A 22,180-nucleotide genomic window follows, 5' to 3' on the forward strand; every position below is an offset into this window, starting at 1 on the left:
CTGTGCATTTATTTAATGTACAATATGAAATCCTGACACCTGTGGTTGCAACAGCTCAGATGTTGGGAGGAGGGGGCATTAGTCATTTAATCTGCTCATAATAAAACGAACTTTTTCTGTGATTTAGAAAAGGTGATCTCAAAACCTGTTGACACAAACTTATTAGTGTGTACACTCCTTACTGTTATGACATACCTGTAGTCAACCATACTGTATAATTTTAACAGCTATATAATGAGCATATCATCGTGGTTTGCTAATGTGAAGATAATTGATGTCAATCCGTTTTTGCAAAGAAGTGACTACACTAACTATGGACTACAACTAAACAACACTGGGAAGTTCAAACTATGAAAAAACATTGCATCAGTAATACCAAAACCATGGAACTGGACTACAATACTAAAAACTCTTTCAACCTGTTCTGCCACAATAGTCAGTTATTGTGCTACAATTCTATCAAGGAAACAAATTAGAATGCAGGGGACACACAAATACATGCATCTCAGCCTAACATTGCTAAATTTAGAGATAATAGCTTGCTTCCTCAACATATGGTAAAGCCTTCTTCAGGGGCTAACAACAACAATAATATAAATTTCTCACATACTTCATCCATGGAAACATCAATGCCATCTGATGTTTCATCCAAAAGACCTAAAGAGCTTGGAAATAATTCTACTGCTATATACAGAAGCGAAAATCTGCACCATGAGTCTTATCAAGAGTAAGAACAGTGCAAAAAAGAAGCAGTGATTTCTTATGGCTGGAACCCTCACAACCACAGAGACATCATCGAGTGGACAAACCCCTTGCTGTGACATAAGTCACTGGAGGGATTATTCAGTTCTAAGTAAAAAAAGTGAAATATGGTGTGAACATAGAAAGGGACTCACAACAGGACAGTGAAGATAGCTCCAACAATCTTATTATTTGGTTTCAAAATGTCAGACCTCTCAAAAATAAATTAGACTTTCTATCTGTAAATCTCAGTGATATGGTTTTTATTAATCATGGACATGTTTTATGCCTTACTGAGGATCATATGACAAATGCAACTGAAGGGCTGCAACTTGAATGGTATAATTTAGCTACTTATTATTGTGGAACAAGTAGACAGACAACAAAATCATTTATAAACCTTCAGATTTAAACAAATATTGTGCAGATCAACATTTTGAAGACTGTGGGATTGAAATAACTGCAAAGAACCAGTCAGTTACAGTGCTTACAATTTACAGAGCTCCTGCAGGGAAATGTATTTTTCTGAATAAGTTAGACACGCTTTTGGGCAAACTTTTTTCCAAATTCAGAAATTTAATAGTTGCTGGGGACTTAAATGTCAACTTCTTAACTGATAGTAACAGTAAGACTGACCTGATACATTTAATGAATTCTTACAACTTGGTTGCTATAGTTAACTTCCCCAAAAGAGTTACAGGAAATTTCAAACGTCCGATAGACAGTAGTTTCGTTGAAAAGAACAGAATCAACAATGCAAGTATAATCCAAGTCATAAACATCTTTTCTGATCATGATGGCCAACTGCTTAAGGTTAATAATATCAGTTTGTACAGCAAAGCCTCACAGATATACCAGTCCTTTAGATGTGTAAATACTGAAACTCTTTCTGGCTTTAATTACCATCTATCACAAATATAATGGAACCCAATTTTAGGACAAGTGACGTACATGATAAATTAAAAATTTGTTAAATGAATTTATCTCCCTATTTGAAATGTCTTTTCAAAGAAGAACTGTAAGTCGAACACTGAGGCTTCTTCTAGTAAACCATAGATTACAGAAGGAATAAAAATTTATTGCAGGGCTAAGAGGGAATTACATGCCTGTGAAAGACAGTGAAATGATCCCCTTAAAGGATCTTATTATAAACTTTACTATAAAGTTTTAAAATAGGTGATAAACAAATGCAAAAGCTTATATATTAAATCTGAAACTGATAACTATAAAAACAAAATTAAAACAATTTGGAATGTCATAAAGGGAGCGCCTGGCAAAAATAATTAGAATGATAACACCATAAAGATAAGCCATAATGACAAGGTGGTACATAATCCTGTAGCAATTTCTAACATATTTAACAATCATTTCTTAACTGCTGCAGATCATGTTGGTTGTAAGGATTCATTAAACATGGCCATGAATTTCTTAGAAAGAGTTGACCGCAGCATATATGACCCAATTTATATAGCTCCAGTCACCACTAGTGAAGTCAAAAGTATGATTAAATCTTTAAGAAACAAAAATTCCTCACGTATCGATAACATTTTATCGAAAGTTGTACAGCTCTGTAGTAATTATATATGTCAAGTTCAGTGCCACATTTTTAATGAATATTTGCAGCATGGTTTTGTCCCAGAGAGACTGAAGATTGCTATTTTGTTACCATAGAGCACCTCACTATTCACAACATCCTCAACAAAAATCAATTTGGCTTTCAAAAGAACAGAACAATAGGGCAGGCTATTTTCCCTCTCACAACTGAAATTCTTGAGTCACTAAATAACAAAACGTCACATACTGGAATTTTATGTGACTTGTCAAGGGCCTTTGTCTGTGTTGATTACAACATTCTCTTAAAGAAGGCCAATTTTTATGGTTTAAATAGTATTATTGGTAGAGGGATTAAATCATATCTACACAATAGGAAACAGAAGGTGATAGTAAATGATTTTGATTGCTGTCCTGTCTCATCTGACTGGCGAACAATAAACTTTGAAGTGCCACAAGGATCCCTTTTGGGGCCTTTACTGTTTCTTATCTTTGTCAATGTTCTCCCACTCTGTACAAACACTGAGAGCGAATTCACTCGTTTTGTTGATGACACTACTATTATGCTTGACAGTTAATCAATCAGTGAACAAGTAAATAAATGTAATGCTGTACTTGTAGTTGTCCTACACTGGTTTAAGTCTAATGGGTTCATACTAAATATTGAAAAAAAAAAAAACACACATCATATTCAATTTCATGGACCACTGCAAGAAAATGAAGCTATCGACTTACACTTTGACAGTCAAAATATATTGCAGTGTGTCACCTTTAAGTTTCTGGGCGTTATAATTGATGAGAAGTTAAACTGGTCTGGGCATATTCTAGATCTTCATAAAAGACTAAGTGTAGCAACTAATGCCCTGGGTGTAACTACCCCCATTTGTGATATGAATACTATCAAAGCAGCTTACTTTGGCTATTTCTACTTCATCATGTCATATTGTATAATTTTTTGGGGTAATCAACCTTTAACCAAAATAATCTTCAGTGCACAAAAGAGAGCAATTAGAATCATGAGTGGTGTTCATACAGGATATTCTTGCAGAAACCTGTTCTGTAAGCTCCAAATATTAACCACCACATGCCAGTACTTATTTTCTTTGATGATTTTTGTCTTAAATAACGACTCTCTTTTCACATTCAATAATGCATGCCATGATCACAATACTAGGTCTAAAAATGATTTACACAGAGATCTAAAACAGCTAAGTATCGTACAAAAAGGCGTTCATTATTCTGTCACAAAACTTTTCAATTCTCTTCCATCTGATATCAAAGCCTACAGCAGAGTAGGCATACTCATTGACTGTCTTTGTAATTTTTTATTATATTTCCTGTTCATATTCTAGTCTCTGTTTGTATTATGTTGGTGTAATTTGTCTTCGCTACCTCAGATGATCAATCTACGAATTTTCTTTTTTCTGTACCAAAAGTTATTTTCAGTATTTTACATCATGTTTATTTGAACTGTATCTATTTGATTTTAGTACACCCTTTAAGCTTATGCCAACGGCCTTGCCACAGTGGATACACCGGTTCCCGTGAAATCACCGAAGTTAAGCGCTGTCGGGCGTGGCCAGCACTTGGATGGGTGACCATCCAGCCGCCATGTGCTGTTGCCGTTTGTCGGGGTGCACTCAGCCCCGTGATGCCAATTGAGGAGCTACTCGACCGAATAGTAGCGGCTCCGGTCAAAGAAAACCATCATAACGACCAGGAGAGCTATGTGCTGACCACACGCCCCTCCTATCCGCATCCTCACTAAGGATGACACGGCGGTCGGATGGTCCGATGGGCCACTTGTGGTCTGAAGACGGAGTGCTTTAAGCTTATATCACCAGATTGCTTCTTTCCTGTCATTGTAATAATGTGTATTGTGCATCTGTAAATATGTAAACCTGACTCATTCCATATCCTTGTGATTCATCACTATATGGATTGGCTCAAATGGGTCTGAGCACTATGGGACTTAACTACTGTGGTCATCAGTCCCCTAGAACTTAGAACTACTTAAACCTAACTAACCTAAGGACATCACACACATCCATGCCCGAGGCAGGATTCGAACCTGCGACCGTAGCAGTCGCGCGGTTCCGGACTGCGCGTCACTATATGGATTCATGGAATTTGAAATAAATAAATAGAATGAATGATCAACTTTGACAACAATTCCTTTCATATCTTAACAATCTTAAGTTTCCATTCCCTACAAGTATTATTAGTCTTTTAATATGTAATGATAGAGTAGTGCTTCGATACCTGTCAAGAAGTTGAACATATTCCAATTTTCGCTGTTAGTGGCTAAATAGTGCACTCACACTGAAGGTCAAATAAGCAAACACACATGTATTACGACGTTTAGGGTGCACTATGCGTTTCTTTGTTGCGTGTTGTGATCGATATATTGTATTGTAATTGCAAGACTTAAGGTCGCTCTTCAGCGTTAGATGTGAAATCGGTTACTGGGGATCCTTGAATTGATTTGAAACAAGTTTAGGTTTTGTACATTTCTTTGGTTCGTTCATCTGTCTTTGTGTCATTCTCCCTTTCAACCCTGACGTTATACCGGTACTGAACACACAAAACTCCTGCAAATTTGAGAAGAACTAACAGCAAGTGGCACGTACTTGCAGCAAAATGCAAGAAACTCTTTCCACTACTTTGCGGAAACTACTTCTGCAAGTAGACGGAAATAGCGAGTAACGTACAGAATTAGCTTCTGCAAGCTACTTGCAGAAGTTTACTTGCTAGTTGACATGTGCCATTTGGCAAGGATTTACTTACATCTTTGAATCGACGTTGCAGACCAAAGATTGTAAGTATACTAGCTGGCAAAGTTAGTAGTTGTTTATATCGTGTGACAACATCTACAGGTGCTACCGGTCAGTATAAACTGTAACTGGAAAATGAGCTGCAGTGAACAATGTCAGATGTTTTCGAATGGTGTGTGAACATAACAGAATTCATGTGACTAACTAACATCGTGTTATAGTGTTTTTTTGGGGCTGTACTGAGGCGTAACAACTTTCTTAATACCTCCGGTCTATTTTCAAAACTTTGTTTAGTCAGCTTTGTGTGTGTGTGTGTGTGTGTGTGTGTGTGTGTGTGTGTGTGTGTGTTTAACTAATCTCGTAATTCTGTGAGGGGGATCTATCGAACGGATCGTAATTACCTTTAATGATCATAGGAAAAATGCCGTCTCGTTTTTTAATCGGAAAAAGAAAATCTAATTTCGTGAAGGAACACCTTCTACGCCAACCGAAGTATGTAGCCATACAACGTCTACTACTTCGTAGACAGTGAAAATATGTTTGTAACCCATATTCCAATAATAAGCTCTCTCTCTCTCTCTCTCTCTCTCTCTCTCTCTCTCTCTCTCTCTGTTCATATGGATATGCAAATGTCACAGCACATAAACGACAGTTTTGTGTGGTGTGAGATACTGTCACCGTGGCATTCAGTTACATGGTAATAACAGCAAATTGAAAAAATTTGCGCAAGAAAATTACTATAATGTTCAGTAGTTAATTCAAAGTCTAAAAATGTACCTGACAGTAGTTACTTTGCATGAACAAAATATTTCCTCCACTCATGCTAGGCTACTGAGTGGTAACACTAACCACTTTCGCAGTATTCCTTGGGTCAAAACTGCTTCATTTGTAATGCTGCATTACAAAACAATATGGACACTGTCTTGTTCGGATTGGATAAGTGTTTCAGAAGTTTTCTCAGCTTGCTACTGTTGCCACTCGATATTATTGTTATTATCATCATCATCATTATTATTATTTCCATGAAGCTAACTGAGCTTATCAACCCTGACATCACATAATTTATCGAAAGAGTGGCTAATGAGGAGGTAGCATTTCTACTGTTGTACCCAGTCTCAATACTGTTGAGATGCAATTCTCCATTCTAGGTTGTACACAAGCCTACATTCATTTTAATGTGCTTCCTGTTGTCAACCCTTGGTCTCCCTTTACTACAATTAACCTCCCCCCCCCCTCCTCTATTAATAAACAAAGTACTACTTCAGCTTCGAAATATGTCTTACCAACCTATCCCCGTTTTAGTCAAGTTGTGCAATGGAGACCTCTCCTATTCAATTTGATTCAGAATATCTTCATTGTTTATTCTTTGTACCCATCTTATATTCTTTAGGAGAAGAAAAACTTCTTATCCGCGAAAGCAATAAAACACTGTATTGTGGATAGCCTAATTGGTTTCGGTAAACTATGTTACTATCATCAGATCTGTAATAACATTACAATAGGTGCTACAAACTGTTAAACAGATAATGCCAGATTAACCCATAGAGGAATCAATGACAACATACCTTTGCACAGGTTATTATAAAAATCTTGTGCCAGATGCACACAAAATCTTTCCATTAAATCACCAAATGCATGACATATGACATGAACGATGTGTTGGCTCGCCAAAAATAAAAGTTAAAATTGCTGTGTACATAAATTGCCACAACATTGCATCTATATGATCACACATCGTGCCTATTAGGGTGCCACAAGACTGTTAACAGCCAGTGCACAAGATGAACTGGCAACAAGTACGACAGGTGTCACTGCAGTGCATAGTTTCTACCATTAAAAGTGAAATACGTAATTTAAAACCAACTGTGATTCCAAGTATAAAAGTTAAAAAAAAAACACTTTTTATGATTTCTTCCTGATAAAACATAGTTAAGACATCCTATACATTATATTTCCAATAAATGCAATATATATTATATCATCACAAAACTGCAAGTGCCTTTATTACAGCATAGTTAAGTAAGCGCCAACATACATATCATAGTTTGACTGAATGCAAAAAAAGCTTTCGGAGATAATTGAAATACAATGGTGTTCAACCCAAAGTCTGGAACTAACAAAAGTAGTCTTAAAATTATACCATTATAGTGCAACACGCAATGCTTAGAACACGGAAATATTGAGTGATGTGATTGCCTATATCAAGACCATAATTACTATGTGGCATTCAAACAGAAAGCGGTCAAAAATAGGTACAGCCTGCTTCTTAGACTGAGCACATGGATGCCTGTAGCAAATAATACTGAACAAAAAACAAAACATGAACTTTGAATAACAACGCTATGAAAGCCCATTCATTATGAACTATATATAATGATGCCTAGGAATATTGTCATGTAGCCAACAATCTGCCTGCGTCCACAAAGGCAATCCAGTATGGATGGAACTCTGAATAACTCACAGTATATGTGAGAGATACGGCATGGGTTCAAGTAATTAATACTGGAATACTTGGAGGCTACCCTTAATAAATCATTTTGTTACACCATTGTAGCACGAAGTCCATGTGCATCACCATATAGTCGCAGGTACTAAAGATCTAATCACATCAAATACTCAGCGCCTGCTTGCAGCAAGGCAGAACTGCCTGAGCCTGGGTTGTTGCCACTTGCCATTCAGAAGCAGCTCCTCATGGTGTGTGAGATGTACAGGTTTCTGCTTTTCTAGATTCACAAGCATACCAAACCATATGTCCTCCCATGGAGGTAGTTTTTGCAAATCATGTTTGAACAATGAAGCTTTTTGTGATTCATAATCTTTTGACACGTGGTATAGGCCAACTACTGGAAAAATGGAAGCGTCCGATCCCGCCCGTCTGCTTTGACCCATGATATCACAAATATGGCGGAAACAAAAACAAACACACACACACTTTCCACAAGAAGCCTAATGACACTAACGGGACAAGCGCGGGAAATGGGGTGTTTTGGGTGGGGGGCAAACTAAATATAAACAAATTTAGACGCCTTGCGTAGCTACAACGTGTAAGTGAAGACAGCCATGCATGAATACCCACCCACCTCCCCAGGGGTCGTAACCCCTGCAACCCATATAAGATACAGATGCTTCAGTAGCTGATTAGTGTTTTTGTCTTTAAAAAAAAAAATCTCACGGGATAGAACGAACAGATCAGAAAGATAAATATAATAAACTAAAACAGAAATTGGAGGAAACAGATAATTAACATAAGTAATAAGTGTTTTTAAATTTTAAAAAAATCTCATGAGATAGAACGAACAGATCAGAAAAGTAAATAAAATAAGATAAAACAGAACTGGAGACAGCCACACTCAAACCAAACTCCGCGTCGTCATGACGTCACACATGACAACACCCTTACGTCACAGGTCAAAGCCGATGCGTGGGATCGGACGCTTCTGTCTACCCCAACTACTGACACTGACTCAGAACTGGAGCTGACTGCCACACAGCTACTGAAGAGGCCAAGAATTTTAGTGAGGTACTGTAGAAACTGCACTCGTATGTGTTTTTAATCCATTTTCATTGAAACTTTAGGTGAGTGCCTCAATGATGCAGCTATATTTACAAGCAGATGTAACAAGGAAACTCCCCTTCAGATTTTGTGGTAGATGGTTCAGTGGATACAGATCAAGCATGAAAACAGGAAAAAGATGTACTGAACTGTGGAAAAAAAGGCAGAATAGAAACATTGAACAGTCGAAGGATAAGAAGTGAAATATAGAGCAGCTTGAAATAGCAGCTTTGTCGTGGCTCAGTGGTCACGGTGTTGGACTGCCGTGCGGATGACCCGTGTTCGAACCTCCTCTCTCTCCTGTCCTTCACTTTTTTTCCCACAACATTATGAACTGTCCATCTAGTCACTGAAATGTCTTTTCCCCTTTTGTAGTCTTGGCACTTGTCATACTATACACCGTTTATTGAGTATAAGTCATGTGGTAAGAATACCATCACAAGTAAACATGATAAATATTGAGAGCAGGAGAGGTACCACATACGAGGCCTGTCTAAAAAGTATCCAACGTGTGGCCGAAAAAATGTTTTGAATACCTGACGGGGTTTGGACCCTAATCCCCTTCAAAGTAGGCCCCTTGTGCTTGCACACACTTAGCCCACCGATCCTTCCACTGCCGGAAACACCTCTGGAAGTCTTCTTTTGGAATGACATTCAGTTCTGTCCTCGTGTTCCGCACTCTCTCTTCTCAACTCTCAAAACAGGATCCTTTCAGTGGCGTCTTCAATTTTGGAAACAACCTTGAAGTTCCAAGAAGTCAGTTCTGGAGAGTACAGAGGTTGGTGAATACTGTAATTCCATGTTTGGCCAAGAAATTTTGGCTCAAATGGGATGAATGTGCGGGGTCGTTGTTGTGATGCAGTTGCCAGTTTTTCGCCGTCCACACGTCTGATCTTTCGCACCGAACAGCCGGAGAACATCTCGATAGTACTCCTTTGTCACTGTTTGTCCTCCCGGTACGTATTCGTGATGCACAATTCCACGGACATCAAAGAAGACAGTTAGCATCACCTTGATTTTGCTTCGCACGTGCTGCACGTTCTTCGGCCTCAGAGACTCTGGATGCTTCCATTGCGACAACTCTCTTTTTGTTTCTGGGTCATACCTGTACACCCATGACTCATCTCAAGTTATCACGGAGTTCAGAAACCCAGGATCATTGTTGATGGTGTCCAGAAGGTCCTGTGCAATGTCAAAACGGAGGTGTTTGTGTTCCGATGACAACAACTTGGGCATGAATTTCGCAGCCACTTGGTGCATGTGCAGAATCTTTACTCTCTCCAACCTCTTGGGCAGTCTCCCGCACAGTCAAATGATGATCTGCCATCACCAAATTTTGCACCCTATCAACAACAGCTGCACTCCGAGCAGTTAGTAACCTGCCAGAACGCTGGTCACTCTCCGCTGATGTGTGGCCATTTTTGAATCGTTTAACCACTCCTTAATTTGTGTTACACCCATCGCATCTTCTCCGAACACCTGCTGGATCTTACAAATTGTTTCCATTTGAGAATCACCAAGCTTTTGACAAAATTTGATGCAGTATCTTTGCTCAGCTTGTTCAGTCATCTTGAGAGAGTCAGTAATCCGACGAACACGTTGTGTAGCACCTTGCGACCAACAGGCAGCAACTGATGTGCTGGAAGGCAGGGACAAAATTCACGCATGTGCATATAGGCCTCTTCCTTACTGTGTAGGGTGGTACCGTGCTATCGTATGTATTTTACGTGGGAAAATCAAAGGACGGATACTTTTTAGACAGATTTTGTAGATGTCTCACAGAAATGAAAACAACAAATAGACAGGTGTGAACTATGCTATAACAAAGTAATTCAAGAGTCAAAACTTCCAAAACAGAACACAACTTCAAACACATTAAAACACATGTTTTGCCAGAACACAGGAAAACTGCACGATTGTGAAACTGTTGCGTTCATTTGTTGCAGCTTATTAGACAAATTATTGTGTTTTCATCATTTTCTTGAGAGTGATCACATTCCTACTAACACATAAATTGGTCAAGGTGGCAATCTCACTCACCTACCAAGCATACAAATTAGGTGCGTTGGTAAGACATTCCTACCATATGACACATGTACTGTCACTAATGCCTTGTATGACATACCAGATGTGTTTTCCATTGGAGGATTTGGTTGTCTCGTCACCTCGTCATCAAACATTTGCAGTTCTCATTCGAAAACCACTCTGTTTTGGCCGCACCTTCCGATAGGGTACTGTCAGATAACATGGGTCCCTGCTCTGGTGCAAGGACCCAGGGTGCTTGCAGTATATATGTCAGACTGTAACTGATTGTATTTTATATTCAGACTAGAGGTCAAAGGTTAGTTTGCCAGCTGATCTGCCCTTTATTTTAGCTGACAATGAAACAAATGTGGTATGATTTTTAAAATTTTGTGGGATGTCAGATATTTCCCATAAAGTTCCGGGAGAAGGTAAAAAATGTGTAAGCTGCCTGGCTCATCTTGGGTTTTAGGAAGTGATCAGCCAGTCACATTATCTCGATTTACTTTTTATTCTTTGTTCTGTGGTTGAGTTAAGATTTAAATGATATATTTTAACACTGACAGGATAAAAAAATATTGTTTGCGTATTACACTGAGGTGAAAAAAAGTCATGGGATTGCGATATGCACATAATCAGATGGTGGGAGTATCGTGTAAACGAGGTATAAATGGACAGTGCATTGGTGGTGCTGTCATTTGCACTTAGGTGATTCATGTGAAAAGGTTTCCAATGTGATTGGGCAGTATGAAGGGAATCAAGACTTTGAATACAAAATGGTAGTTGTAGCTACACAAATGGGACATTCCATTTCAAAAACCATTAGGGAATTCAATATTCTGAGATCCACAGTGTCACAAGTGTGCTGAGAATGTCAAATTTCAGCCACTACCTCTCACCATGAACAGTGATAGCCTTCACCAAGAGCAGCGCCATTTATATAGTTTCTAAGTGAAATTATATTTTAGGCATTTTTTTGTTTTCTGTTTTAATTATATTCATCTGAGACAATTTTGCAACATAAAGGCTCTAATAACTTTGTTGTGGAGTGCCGTAAAAACACACACACACACACACACACACACACTACTTTCCTTCTCTTTTTTTAATATGTATCTTGACTCATTCTGTATCCTTGAAGTTTCTCCTCCATCATGGGACATACAGAACATGATGAATGAATGAATGGATGGGAAAAGGTGCTCTTTGCTGTGCTAGTAATCAAATCACAAAAATAGAATAAATGAAATCCATTTAGTATCATATCAATGTGTATAGTTAGTGGATACATGATCTAAAATTTGAGGAGGGAGAGGACAAACATGAATATGAGCTTTTTCAGACTTACTGTAGAATATTTAGATAAAGTGAGGTGGTAAGTATTAAATATGATGTACAGAGCAGTGTACAAGAATGTCTTATTTTATATTATAATAACGAAAACAATCACTTATTGATAATATAATTTAAATGGATGGATAAAAAATCTACTCACTAAATGCTGGCAGGGACACACACACACACACACACACACACACACACACACACACACAAAAGGATTTAACTTTTTACAAGATTCTGGCAGATGAGTTGAAGGGGAAGGAAGAGGGGTGAAGGATAAGAACTGGAAATGTTTAGGGGAAGGGATACAGTTTAGAAAAGTCACCAAAACCCGGGTCAGGGGAGACTTACGGGACAGGATAAGGAGGAAGGACTGATTGTTGAGCACTGCAGTGGATCAGATTTGAAAACCTGCGAGCTTAAAGGTGGAAGACAGGGTAATATGCAAGACAGAGATTACTACTAGAATACCATGCATGAGTTAATAATAGTGAAAAGCTAAGTGCATTGCATGTAACAGAGGTGGGAGGGGATGGCGAAAAATAGACAAGTCAGAAAATGAAAGATGTAGAAAACTAAAATATAGCGAAGAAAGGAGTATTTCCTGTGAATAAATGCTGAGACAGAAAGAAGTAACTTAAGTTAAGGCCAGGTGGGTGGTGAAACGAAGGACATGTGCTAGTTCCCACCAGCGGAGTTCTGAGAAACTGGTGTCTGGGGGAAGAATCGAGATAGCGCATGTGGTGAAACAGGCACTGAGGTCATGACTGTCATGTTGTACAGCATGCCCTGCAACAGGATATTGTGTTTTGCCTGTATACACCCTGTGCCTATGCACATTCTTCCTGACTGATAACTCGGTGGTATCCATGCTGATATAAAAGGCCAAACAATATTTACATAAAAGCTGCTATGTGACATGATGTTTCACAAGTGGCTCTCCCTTTGCTAGTACATGTTTTGTCAGTTACAGGGCTGAATAGGTGGTGGCAGGAGGGTGCATAGGGCAAGTCTTGCAGTGGGTACAGCCAGATGGGTGCAAAAGGAGCACAGGGTCTGACAAAGATATTGCGCAGATTGGGAGGGTGACATAAAGCTATTCTGGGTGTGGTGGGCAAATTCTCAGACAGGATGGATCTAATTTCAGGACATGATTTTAGGAAGTCATGGCCTTGTCGCACTAGCTGATTGATACGTTCAAGACCAGTACTAGTGGTGTGCTCAGAAGCTGTTTTTTGGAGGAATCACCAGGATTGGATGTGATGGCCCGGGATATCTGGTTGTGAACTAGGGCCTTAAGATAATTACCGCCAGTGAAGGCTGAATATTATTGCTATATTTAGCAATTATATACAACTGCTCGCTCACAGAAAGATCTGTACTTAAAGACTGGAAAATTGCTCAATTCACACCAATACCCAAAAAGGGAAATAGGAGTAATCCATTGAATTACAGGCCCATATAACTAACATCGAATTGCAGTAGGGTTTTGCAATATATACTGTATTCGAACATTATTAAGTACCTCCAAGAAAATGATTTATTGGCATGTAGTCAGCACGGATTCAGAAAATATCGTTCTAGCGAAACACTCTTTATACTCATGAAGTAATGAGTGCTAAATTTTGATTACGCTGTAAGTCACACAAATCTGAAGGCTGTAAATTCAACTAAATACTTAGGGATTACAATTACAAATACCCTAAATTGGAACAATCACATAGATAATGTTGTGGGTAGAGCCAACCAAAGACTGTGATTCATTGGCAGAACACTTAGAAGGTGCAACAGGTCTACTAAAGAGATTGCTTACACTACAATTGTCCACTCTATTCTGGAGTATTGCTGTGCGGTGTGGGATCTTCATCAGATGGGACTGACAGATGACGTTGAAAAAGTACAAAGAAGGGCGGCTCATTTTGTATTATTACGAAGTAGGGGAGATAGTGCCACGGACATGATACATGAATTGGAGTGGCAATCATTAAAACAAAGGCATTTTTCGATGCGACGGGATCTTCTCGTGAAATTTCAATCACCAGTTTTCTCCTCCGATTGCGAAAACATTCTGTTGGCACCCGCCTACATAGGCAGAAATGATCATCACGATATAAAAAGATAAATCAGGGCTCGCACAGAAAAGTTTAAGAACTCACTTTTCCCACGCGCCGTTCGAGAGTGGAACGGTAGAGAGACAGCTTGAAGGTGGTTCATTGAACCCTCTGCCAGGCACTTTATTGAGAATAGCAGAGCAATCACATAGATGTAGATGTACCAGCTGTTATGTAAGCACTATTCGGCCTTTCATATCGACATGACTACCACCCAGAACTTCTGCCAGAAGGAGCCACTTGCTCCGAAAGCTTGTGAAAGTTAAATCCTGTTTTGTGTGTGTGTGTGTGTGTGTGTGCGTTCCTCTGCTGCCACTTGGTGAGTAGATTGTTTTTTATTTTATATAATGTTATTTTATTTGTTGCATATTTGACCTAACCAGTTAGGGCCTTAAGATCCTATCTTATAACTGACCAGAAGCAATGAATACCAAAAGTATTACAAAACCTTCCCAATAATAATAAAAATAATAATAATAATCATGATGATGATAGGCACTTAGATCACAGTATGAACATGTGGGATTATTTGAGTAATGTATTGCAGAAAAGTTAAAAGGCTCAGATGGAAATACTGTGTAGATTACGTGACCCACATTACATCAAGAACATTTCCAAGTTTTAATTCTTCTCTTGAAAGCATTAAATTAGTTCAGTAATTCATTGCATATAATATGTAAGCTTTTACATAGAAGCCAAGAAGGTTTTATGGTCCAGTGACATTTACAAAAGGAAATACATTATCATGAGACATTAGGCATATTTCTTGTAGGAATGTCTTTGGTGTATGTATAGGAATGAAACAGCTTTAATGATTGGCACCTGATGATGTGTACTGTTGGCAGAGTAGGTATTATGTTTTGTACATAAATTTAATTGGTTGTAGATTAAACTAGAGTGAATTTTTGTTTTCAGGTGTGAAAATGTTGATTTTGTTGGCTGTTACCATTTCACTTGTGTTTGTAATATTTCTCATTTGGATCTTACGACAAAAGAGCAAAAAAGTCAGCCTTAAAGGAAAACATGCCATTGTAAGTTGAAAACTTATCTTTTTTAGTATATTGACTTATAATTAAAGTGTTAACGAGTGGCAAATTTGTGACTGTTAAGACTCTGTGTAGTGCTGGTTGACGACAATTAGAAATGTGGCTAATATCAGGTGAATCAACGGTTTCCCATATGATATTTTCTGTAAATTGAATCCAGCCATTCCTTGGACGTTTGGGTGCCAGATTAGCACAAATACTGTATTATTGAGTGTGTTTGAAATTTATTTTAAAAAGATAGGGAATATATTTTATTAAATCCAAAGATGCAATTTTAAAAACTTGACATATATATTTTATAAAATCCAAGGATACATTCATTTTTAAATTTTGTTTTCCTTGAGTGTGTACATAGTTATACAGTAGTATCACTCAGTGTGAAATGTCCCAAATTTTTAATTGTCACAACACTGATACACAGTGGCAGCATGCTTTATCACACAACTGATTTACAAGCATTATATCGGTACTGCATGTATCTGGTTGTTGCTTAATATATTCCAGGAACACATCTGCAGCTCCAGCACCAGCAGTGTAAGAAATCTTCATGCTCTCTTGTCCTATGTTCTCTTCTTCATCACTTTCATCAATACTTTCCTGCGTGCTTTTCATTATTTCTTCATCTGTTAAAGTGTGGTCTGTCTCCTAGTTTCCCTCATTTGGCCACTTAGCCTAATCATCATCATTAATTTCTCCTTCTCTTGGGAGTGTGTGGAACATTGCAGTGTACAAGCTATTAGCAATTGATGATTCCGAATTGACTGGCCCATTCCTGTTGCTCAGTACTAGATCCAACTCTGCATCATTGGATGGCCAAACTTTATTTCAACTTTTCATTATGATAACACTCCCCACTGTATACCATGTCTCGGCTGCTTCCAAAACAACATCACATAACTTGATTGCTTTCCACACTTTCAGCATAGTCTTGACAGAGTCATGTTGACATTCGTTTGGAAAGGAGAAAAGAAGTGCATGTCGATAATGACGTTGAATTGAGTCCAAAATTCTGTGGTCCTTGGGCTGAAACAGGGATATCACATTGGGTGGAAGAATGAGTGTTTGTATAACATCGGACATTAAGAGTCAGAAGGATGACTGGGAACATTGTCAGTAGTAAGGGTAGCTTTCAGTGAAAGCTTTTTCTTCTTCAGCTCTTTTCTACCTACTGGTGCAAACACTTAGTGGAACGACCGAGACAATATTTCTCTGTCCATCCACACTTTCTTGTGAGCACAATATTTCACTGATAGTGTGTTTATGTCACTGTGTTGAGAACGCCTTTACTGCACTGTTGTATGAACTGTATATAAACAGCTATATCTGGTTATTCATTCACACTCTTTCACATAGCCTTCTGTTTTCCCAACCCACTATCGATTTGGTTTGCATACTGTCAAATAAGATCTTTCTTTATCTGAAATTTCAAGTTTCTGTTTGAGGTCTATTGCAACATGTGTCCTTGTAGAAGACATGATACTGAACTATATAGAATGGCACAATTTCATATGTGTGTAGCATTGTTTAACTTTATATTTAACTAACAAAATTTTTGTGCACAATAATTCATTATTGTGCACTGTTTAGGATGTGGGCTGGATATTACTGAGAGGCCAGACTACTGAGGGTGGGATTAGTGAGAGTTTAGTGTAGCTCCCCCCCCCCCCCCCCCCCCCCCCCCCCCAATAGTGTTTATGGAATGAACGTGGTTATGTGAAAACCATGAAACAGCCTGAAATGTCATGTTCACTGAAGAAGTGCATGCGAATAAAACTATAACATAAATATTGGGTATCGGTGGGAATTTTGTGATGTAATGTCTGTGTTGCATTTACAGTTGAAAGAAATTTAAGGTAATAACACCACATCCAAGTCCATTACAGGATCTTTGTTTAATGAACAGATTTGTTATGGAGAAAGGTACTGTTGAGAGTTGCAGATTATACTTTTAAAAATTAAGTTCTACTCCTGTACATGAATATCTGCTTTATTTTAGCTATCAAACTAATTGACAGGAATTTACGGAGCTGTCCTTCAATACAACCTACTTGAAATAATAGTTTTGTCCTTAAATGTATCATAATTGTTTTATATATTAGATAGTTTTTTTTTTTTGTTTTTTTTTTGCCAGTAAGAGAGAGGATCACTCATATTTAGATAAAATGGATTAATGAACTTGCTTGAAATCAGTTGTTTAGTACTCTATATATTCTCGGGAACTGATCTGCCAGGGACCAGAAGAGATCAGCTATATGGTGGAGAGTATGAGAGGTTCACATTGTGAACTGTTACGGTTAATTGATTTGTGACTATCAACATTTAACAGGAAACATTTAAAAGTAAACAAGTTAACAGAGAGATAAAAAAGAATAGAAAATATGCAGAGAAGTAAACAGCTCCTTGCTTATGTTAATTTCTTGCATTGGAAAGCAGTATGCTGCAAATGTAATGCTTCTACGTATACACTGATCAGCAAGTGCATTACAAATTGTTGCTGTGATGTAAAGTAAAATAGTTTGATGTGGCATGTCACTGTGAGCCCACTGCATCATACAGGGTGTCCAGAAAAGGACTCCCTGATTTCAAAATTAAATATCTCAAAAACAAAGATCGATAGAGGAATGCAGTAAACGGTATGTTTATTGTGAAAGCTGTAAGAAGTTTATACAGTAGTTTGAAATAATAGTTACAAAAGCTGCTAACAGATGGTGCTGTACGCTGTACAGCTCATATCGGCACACATAAGTGAAATAATCGTATGAAAACAATCTTTGCAAACAATCACATCACAATGTTTTCAAAATGTTCACCATTGGCACTACAGAGGTGGCGCAAATGAAGAATGAAATTCGCCATCACATTTCGTAGTGTCTCAACCGAAATGGATTCACATGCCACAGAGATCGCCGATTCAAGCTCGTCCAGTGTGGCGGGATGCTTCGGGTAGACCATGTCTTTCACTGTGCCCCACAAAAAAAAGTCACAGGGAGTCAAATCTGGCGAATATGGAGGCCAATCCATGCCTGCACCAGTAAATTTGTGATATTCCAAAGCAGTGACTCGATCCCCGAAGTATTCCTCAAGAAAGCGAAACACTTGTTCGGTCCGATGTGGTCGGGCTCCATCTTGCATAATCCTTTCAGTACTTGGTCAATTCTCTAACGCTTGCTGTGTGGCGACAAATTGTTCCAAAATTGCAATGTAATGTGCACCAGTGACCGTTTCTTAAATGAAAAAAAGGGCCAATAATGCCTCTGCTGCATACTGCAGCCCACACAGTAACTTTAGGAGAATACAGGGGTGTCGCTTCACACCAATATGGCTTTTCGGAACCCCAAAATCGCCAGTTCTGCTTATTCATGTATCCATTCAGGTGGAAGTGTGCTTCATCTGTAAACCAGATGCAGCCAACATCAAATCCTTCACTATCAATCATTGTGAGCATCTGATTAGCAAAGGCAACCCTTTGTTGCACAGCTCGTACGGGTATGGCCTTGTGCGTTTGAATTTTGAATGGAAACATGTGTAGGCTCTTTCTCAGTATTTTCTGCGTGTTGGAACGCTTCAAACCAGTCTCAGATGCAATTCTATGGACGGATGACATTGGATTTCGCTGAATAATTCCAGAAACTGTGGCGATATTTTCAGGCGTAACTGCGGTTTGCTTGCGGCCAACATGCCCACTAGATCATCAGTTACGCTGCCTGTTCGTTGAAATTTTGCGAAGAGTGTACGAATGGTTTTCACATCGCGTCCTTTTGGAACATTAAATTGTGCTTGAAAACTTCGCCTTGTTGCCGTAGGACTCTCTTCTAACCTGTGGTACTCTAGCACCAGAAAAACGCGTTGTTCAATGGAATACATGGTTTCAATCTCTTCCTTTGGTACGCTAACCCCCTTTCACATTTCAGTAGTGGAACTGATCGCTCTGGGCTTCGGATCACTATTTATACTAGGCATTACATATGGCGATTACAGCGCCATCTGTTAGCAGGTTTGTGACTATTATTTCAAACTGCTGTGTAAACTTCTCACAGCTTTCACAATAAACATACTGTTTACTGCATTCCTCTATCGATCTTTGTTTTCGAGATATTTAATTTTGAAATCAGGGAGTCCTTTTCTGGACACCCTGTATGTTGAGTGTTTGGTTAACAGTAACACACAAGCTGAGCAAGATTGGGCATCTGAGTACATCTGGCTTATGTTGGCAGGGTCAGTATGTTTGATTGCTTTCATATCATTAATATCAGACGTGTGTGCTATGCCATTGGGTACAGAATCCAACACCATCAATAACTGTTAACTGGACTTCATATGGAGCAAAGGTAGTGTAGGCACATCAGTGTGTGACATTAGAAACAGGAATAGCTTTTCAGAAGCTGAAATGAGTAGTTAGTTTATGTCACTGGTAACAGAGTGATGGGAAATTAGTTCTTTGTCACATGCAGTATGCTCTAAGTAGGTCACAAAATAGCTGTAGAATATAGCTGGGATTGAGGTGTCTCAGAGGAAACTTGGATGGTCTGTGCCCCAACTTAACATATATATTAACAGCTGTGACATTTATTGTAGGTGACAGGAGGATCGAGCGGCATTGGAAAGGAAGTTGCAGCAAATCTTCTAAGAAGAGGTGCAAGTGTCACATTAATTGCAAGAAACCAAGAACGCTTGAGCCAGGCATACGAAGAGCTGAAGACGTGCATTACCGATACCCAGAACCAGGAACTTAAGTATTTTTCATGTAAGTGCAACTGAAAATTCTTAAATATTGTGGCCATTATAATACTCTCTCTAAGCAGAGTTCTTTCCTGGAAATTACTACAGGTGCAAATAAATTGTATATTTTTTTCTGAGAGTTGTGCTGACTCGGTTGCAATGCTGTTTTACTATGACAGTTAATTTCAGTGGATGTGGGTGGCAATTATGAAGATGTGAAATCTGTTGTGGAGAAAGCAACATGTGGAGTCTCAGTGCAGATGTTGGTCAATTGTGCAGGAACGTCGGTGGCAGGCCGCTTGGAAGACTTGTCGATAGAGGATATAAAGGTTTGTAGCAAGAGGTGTTAGTAACAGCGGTGTATTACAGTAACTAATTTTTTAAAAAAAATCTTGTTTTGATAAGTCAATCATACTTGTTTCTGATGGAACAGCAATTTAGAATACCCATCCTTTGTGATGTCCTCCCTGTAACACTTTCTAATGCTTGGCATATTTGAATATAATTGTAATCATGATATTATGAAGAATTATACTGACAGTTGGTAAAATTGTTGTTTTATCGATAGACAGCCAATTTCATGATCTAAAACCGCATCATCAGTTGCAAGAATGTTAAAAGGTCATAGTTGTACCCAGCACAACTAGTCAAGGTATATTATTCAGTGAATGTTATATACATTACACTGTGAAACAATGGGTGATAAAGACGTGATCCATTAATTTCTTTAAATTGCTGGTGGGTGGATCATGTCGTTACAGGCCCTTGTTTTAAGATTTGCGTGCATTGGTGTGATGGTAGGACAACCTAGCTGTGGGAAGAGTAGAAGGGGCCCGCTCAGGTGACTAAGACTGGCTAACAGGCTCGTGCTTCAATGGGCACGTCTACTCTTGCCCTGCCATCACACTGACACAGGCAAATCTTAAAACAAGGGCCTAAATTACATGATCCACCCACCAGCAATTTAACAAAATTAATGGATCATGTCTTTGTCAACGTTCGTTCACCAGTGTGATATAGATAATAATCATTGAATAATGTATCTTGACTAGGAGCAATGGGTATGCCAATGACCTTTTAACATTGTTGCACCTGATGATGTGGCTTTTAGGTGGTTAGACTGGTTGTCTATCAATAAAACAACAATTTTACCAGCTGTCGGTGGAATTCTTGTTAACATCATGCCTTTCAACAATTGCTGATGCCCAGAATGTAACACACTTTGTGATAGTTGTAAGCATTTAATTGCAACACTATTCATTTGATCTGTATATGTGCTGGATCTTCAGCATTTAAAATATATTCTGATATGGTTGAAAATTTGGCCATTCTATCATTTCAAATTGCAACAGGAAATACACAAAATTTAGTGCAAATTGCAACACCAAAAAGAAACCCCCTGCGAGTCCTGGGGTTAGAATAGGCCCAAGGTATTCATGCCTGTCGTAAGTGGCGACTGAAAGGAGTCTCTCACGTTTCGGCCTTTGTGATGGTCCTCTGTAGAGTTTGACCTCCATTTTTCAAAATTTTCCTGAGGAGTGAGCCAATGGGGGAAGGGCGCCTTACATGGTGCATCGTGTCCATCTTGTGCTGAGACCTCTCGCATCCTTTGTCGACATGGATCTGCATTTCTTCTCATTCTCCAGCTGTTGGGTGAGGTCACCGTCCTGGGTGCGTATTTTTCCATCAGCTGTGCAGTATCGTTTTCTACGCTGACGATGGCAATGGACTTGTTTGCTTGGTTACACCTGGTATCCAGCACAGTAGCCAGACGGTTATGGTGGGGCTGCCATGTACCCTGTTGGTTCTGGGTGGTACCTGTGGGGAGGGCTCCTGGTCAGAGTGGGTGGCATCAGGGCGGATGACATGAGATGAAGCGTAGTCCATCATCTCTTGCTGGTGGTGAAATACCAGCAGTCTTGAAGCATTCACGAGCTCAATTCAACAGAAGTACGACCCCAAATCATTCCCCTCTCTGGCCACACCATGGCAGGAACATCAGGCTAAGGATGGCTGCTCTTACTCACCCCGGTTCCTTGTATGTTCGAGAGCTGATGATGAAGCCTCAGTTTTTTGTTGAGCATATAGAGGACAAGTTTGGGGAGGTGTAGGGCTTGTCCAAAATGAGATGTGGGTCAGTCTTTATCAAAACAGCATCCTCTGCCCAGTCACGGGCTTTACTTGCTTGTGACAAGCTGGGGATGTTTCTGTTACCATCACACTCCATAAGAGCTTAAACATGGTCCAGGGTATTATATTTCACAGGGACCTTCTTTTGCAGTCCGATGATAAGCTGCGCACCAATCTAGAACGGCGAGGTGT

The 22,180-nt window shown here is 39.0% G+C and overlaps 1 protein-coding gene across 1 annotated transcript in view; it reads left to right on the forward strand.

Moving 5' to 3' along the window:
* The first annotated feature begins 5,115 nt into the window (after nucleotides 1-5,115).
* The window catches only part of LOC124805202 (3-ketodihydrosphingosine reductase), a 70,259-nt gene continuing 53,194 nt past the window's right edge, over nucleotides 5,116-22,180 (forward strand). The window contains exons 1-4 of the mRNA XM_047265698.1: nucleotides 5,116-5,177; nucleotides 15,009-15,124; nucleotides 19,715-19,883; nucleotides 20,048-20,187. Coding sequence (XP_047121654.1) covers nucleotides 15,017-15,124; nucleotides 19,715-19,883; nucleotides 20,048-20,187 — 417 coding nt within the window. The 5' untranslated portion in view covers nucleotides 5,116-5,177; nucleotides 15,009-15,016. The remainder of the gene's footprint in view (nucleotides 5,178-15,008; nucleotides 15,125-19,714; nucleotides 19,884-20,047; nucleotides 20,188-22,180) is intronic.

Source organism: Schistocerca piceifrons, chromosome 7 (assembly GCF_021461385.2).
Source record: "Schistocerca piceifrons isolate TAMUIC-IGC-003096 chromosome 7, iqSchPice1.1, whole genome shotgun sequence".
Taxonomy (NCBI): Eukaryota; Metazoa; Arthropoda; class Insecta; order Orthoptera; family Acrididae; genus Schistocerca; species Schistocerca piceifrons.